Source organism: Plasmodium fragile (genome assembly GCF_000956335.1).
Source record: "Plasmodium fragile strain nilgiri unplaced genomic scaffold supercont1.115, whole genome shotgun sequence".
NCBI classification, from domain to species: Eukaryota; Apicomplexa; class Aconoidasida; order Haemosporida; family Plasmodiidae; genus Plasmodium; species Plasmodium fragile.
The window spans coordinates 1-4100 of NW_012192695.1; the positions used below are offsets into that span (position 1 = coordinate 1).

The following is a 4100-nucleotide window of genomic DNA, read 5'->3' on the forward strand; positions in this document are numbered from 1 at the left end:
CAGTTAATATTTTGGCGCGAATATTTACTGTGCCTCTGTTCAATTAGTAGTGCATGAGCGGAAGTATAGGCACATCATTGTGCAGGGCGGATCCGGATGCACGTTATGAAGGAATGGAAGGGTTCCCGGTCCTGGGATTTGTAGGAGGCAAGGACTAAGTGGAGTACGCTTGTCTTATATTGTACACTTAGGATTCCCCTTTCCATGTAGTATATTCTTTTCGGTGTCCTGGTCAAGTCTTATGGATGTTTAGTGTGCTATATGTGCGGGAAAACCCCAAGGGAGTCCATCCTTGCCATAGGATCCTAGGAGCACATGACACTTGTGGATTATGGAAAGACGGAGGTTATATAAACGAAGGTAACACATAAGCACAGTGGACACACACGCACTTGGGAGGATACAGTAGGCGGATGGAGCGGGAAAATAGTCTACAAGGTTATGCGAAAAGTAGTAACAACTGTTTATGGCAGTATGAGGAATATGTATTCAAGCGGGCGAAAATGAATAAGCAGACTTGGTAATGACCTATAACGCCTGGTAGGGGATGCTAAGTTTCACTCTGTGTGTACATGTTGCCACGTGACGGAACGAATAGACCACGCAGGGTGGGGGTGAAGGGTTATAATTGAATATTACAAACACAAAATAACAGGGGGCCTGTACACCAATAATAGGACGCAATAAATTTCTCACGCCACCTTTGTTGGAGCCCGTTCAGGGTAACCAATTTCATATTTCATGGTGTACCTAAATTCATGATATATGAAAAAACGGCTGCTTAGAGTAATGCGGAAGCACATACATGGTTGCAGACACCTATCATACGTGGCACGAAATCGTATTCACACGGGATGATTCCCAATTTCAGAAGTGAACTCGTTAGAAGTATATGGGACAAAATTGAATACAGGAAGAATTGTGGTTCCAGAATAATTATTGTCAGCGGTGTACATAATATAAAGGAATACATGTTCCGCGCGGTGACGCAAAAGTGTTGCCGCTTATCTAAATCTGTTGTGTACTCGTGGTACAATATATTTGTGACAGTACAAGCGCAACGGCTTGTGTGCAGAATGCGTCAACATACGTGCTCGTACGTCTGAATATGTACATTTTTTGTTTGGTCGGTGCTGCGGCAAATTCCAAGTTGTGCGCGCGTAATTTTGTCCAGGCATTCTTTGTTTTTACGTTAGTTTTTTATTATTATTTTATTATTTTTCATTTGTGCAAATATTTATTTTTTTTTTTTTTTTGAATCTACCTTACGTTGTTGTAGCGTTACGTCCCAATTCTGCTCTTATTCTTTCTCTGCTTTTTCTTGTCTTGGACGCAAGGAATTACACGCAGGGTGTGTAAAGTCATGGGCTTAGGAAAGTGTGTCTACAAGCATGTGCCAACAAAATGTCCACCCACAAAAAAACGACTAACAATGTAAGACGGTACGGGTGATCGAATTAAATATGTTTTGAGGGAATAACTCTGGGATTAAAGTAATATGTATACCGGCGAAAGGCTGTGAAGAGCGATTTTTTCCAACGTGAACGGGCAGACAGTGTCCTTTATGGATTGCCGTCATCCTCCAGTATTCAGTAAAATACCAGCACAAGACCAATCACGGGAAAAATGGAATAGTACGGGTCAATACAGAATGCTACCATGCCCGCCCCAGTCCCTTGTTATGCCCTACGCAGGGTAAAAGGCCAAAAGTTATTGATGAACGAAAACAAGCGCGAGCGGCGTTAAACAATTGTTCACAGCGAGCGGCGAAGCAGCATGGAATTATGGCGCTGATGGTAGTAGTAGCAAGCCGTGGGGTCTGGATTCGTAATTGCATATAATTCCAGTGTCCAATACAACCGGAAAAAGGGAGCATCCATTAACCGCGTTTTAGAAGCACAACGACCATGTTCATTCCCTGTAAAGTGCACTGGAAGGTGTGTGTCATATTATAACACAAAAAGGGGACATGCGTTTTTTTAGAAGGTACGGTACGATTAACGTTTTTACGAAGAATACGGCCACTTCAAAAGAAGCGTGTATTTCCATGTATACAAAAATCTTGAGCGAATCCCACGGAACATTACACGTCACGTAGCACATATCGGCGAACAGATGATACAATATATTATCTGCGCAAATGGGCCGTATTATTATGCGGGGGAAACTTGTCACATCTTCTGACTTTTACAATATTTAAGATCCTGCCCTTTTTGTGCATATCAAAAGGTAAGGTGTAAAACCGTTTCATGGGCATTGTTGAAGTTTGTATACGCAGGTGAAACAAAGCAACAATACCGAAGGAAACAAGAAAGGGAAATGTGTTACATATTATAAGAATAGGCACTGTATGAATTAACTACGATGGTCATTGTGCAATATATATGTTACACATATAGGATGTACCAAAATTAATTATTCGCTATATATGCACATATTTATATATAGAGAATAAGAGAAGGACGCATGTTTTTTTTTTTTTTTTTTTTTCAAATGCTCTGTCCTTTCATCATGCCTATGGACAACTAATTACGCAGAAACAAAACAGAACTATATATGCAACGAATATTCCTATTTGGAAAAATGTAAACCATATTATAATGTAGAAAACGGAACTATAAAGGAAAAATAAGCCATATCATACAACATGTATGCAATATCATATGAGGGTCAATCTAAGAAAATATATACAAGCATAGAGTAACTACCAAGTTGCCTGCGGGAAATGCAATACAGGAAGTTACTTGTGGTTTCTTGCGTACATCTGGTTGCTTCGGTACTTCTGAGTTCTGGGGTACTTCGCGCTTCTGATCTTGCTTTCATGTAATTTTATCCTTTAGAGCTTTCTTCGGCACTTTTGCCTTCGCTTTCGGTAGCAGCACCGGAATGTCAGAAGTGAGGACATACTGACTGTACCCATTGCAACTGCAGTGCAGGGTATGCCAATCCCAAGTGCACACAAAACTCCTTTAACACCCTGAGTCGCACCAAAACACGCAAAAGCACACTTAAGTACACCCCAAGCTACACCTCCAAGTATACCGCCAGCAGCAAACATTATTATACAGTAAATGACAATAGCCAGAACGAAGAACTTGCAGTACCTATAAGTAATATATGTAGCAAGTTTCCGTCTACTAAAGTCTCTCCCGGTTTTCATGTTAACTGCTTCAGCCTGCGTCCCGTTCATTGTGCTTTCGGTGCTTCCGGTCATTCCTGTAAATTAGGCGTGTGCAATATGATTCGATGAACATTCTATCCCCAACGAGGCGTTTTTCTTTGGGGGCAGAAAGAGCTCCACATACAACTTTCGCGAAAATTTTTTATTTTCTTTCCTCGTGTGTGCACATATCCGTTTTACCTGCACCTGAAGATCCTTTCGGTTCCTGTGCCATTTTTGCACTTTGTGCTTTATTTTGTGGGGATGATGGCAACGGCTCTTCTGCACCCAACTTCGAAACGGATGTTCTAGATTTGTTAACTGACGCGGCGACTGCTACATCGGCAGATAATGTGTCGGTGCTATCAACTTCTTCTTCTTTTGCATCATGTGTTATTTTCCACTTTCTTTCATAATGCACTTGTTGTGGTATCTCGTACTCTACAATTTTTCGTTCTTTTAGAATAGTTCCTGGTCCGTCTCTATAACATCGTTTTTTTGGTGTCGTCCATTGGTTGCGAGAGTATACTCGTTTGGGGGGAAATTCATAGGCTTCTGCATAAGGTTCGTCGACATCGTCGTACGCACTTTCATAGGCTCCTTCATAGGTTGGTGTGGCATCGTCATAGTGTTCGAATTCCATCGGATCTAATTCAAGCTCATCATCTGATGGAAGTCGTTTTACCTTTGCTAAACTGCGGGCAACTCTGTTACATACGTGTAATTGGGGCAAGGGTTCTTCTTGTGTTTCGAAGTCATCTGGATGCTGTAGAAAAGGGAAGCGAAGGGAAGTGGTGATGCGTTGAATGAACAAAAGAACAGCAATATGAGAAAGGAACAAACAGGGGAAGTCAGAACCGGAAGAGAAAAAATATACATATAAATATTCAGGCATGTTGCGTATGCCATATATGTAGCCCAGTGCGCAACATTCCAGCCT

At 41.5% G+C, this 4100-nt stretch overlaps 1 protein-coding gene across 1 annotated transcript; it reads right to left on the bottom strand.

Moving 5' to 3' along the window:
* Positions 1-2819: 2819 nt before the first annotated feature.
* On the bottom strand, positions 2820-4055 carry AK88_05307 (uncharacterized protein; the record flags this gene model as incomplete). The annotated part of the gene is made up of 4 exons (XM_012482909.1): positions 2820-2925; positions 3105-3216; positions 3362-3926; positions 4038-4055. 4 exons carry the CDS (start codon positions 4053-4055, stop codon positions 2820-2822), a joined length of 801 nt encoding a protein of 266 aa, XP_012338332.1.
* Positions 4056-4100: the final 45 nt, after the last annotated feature.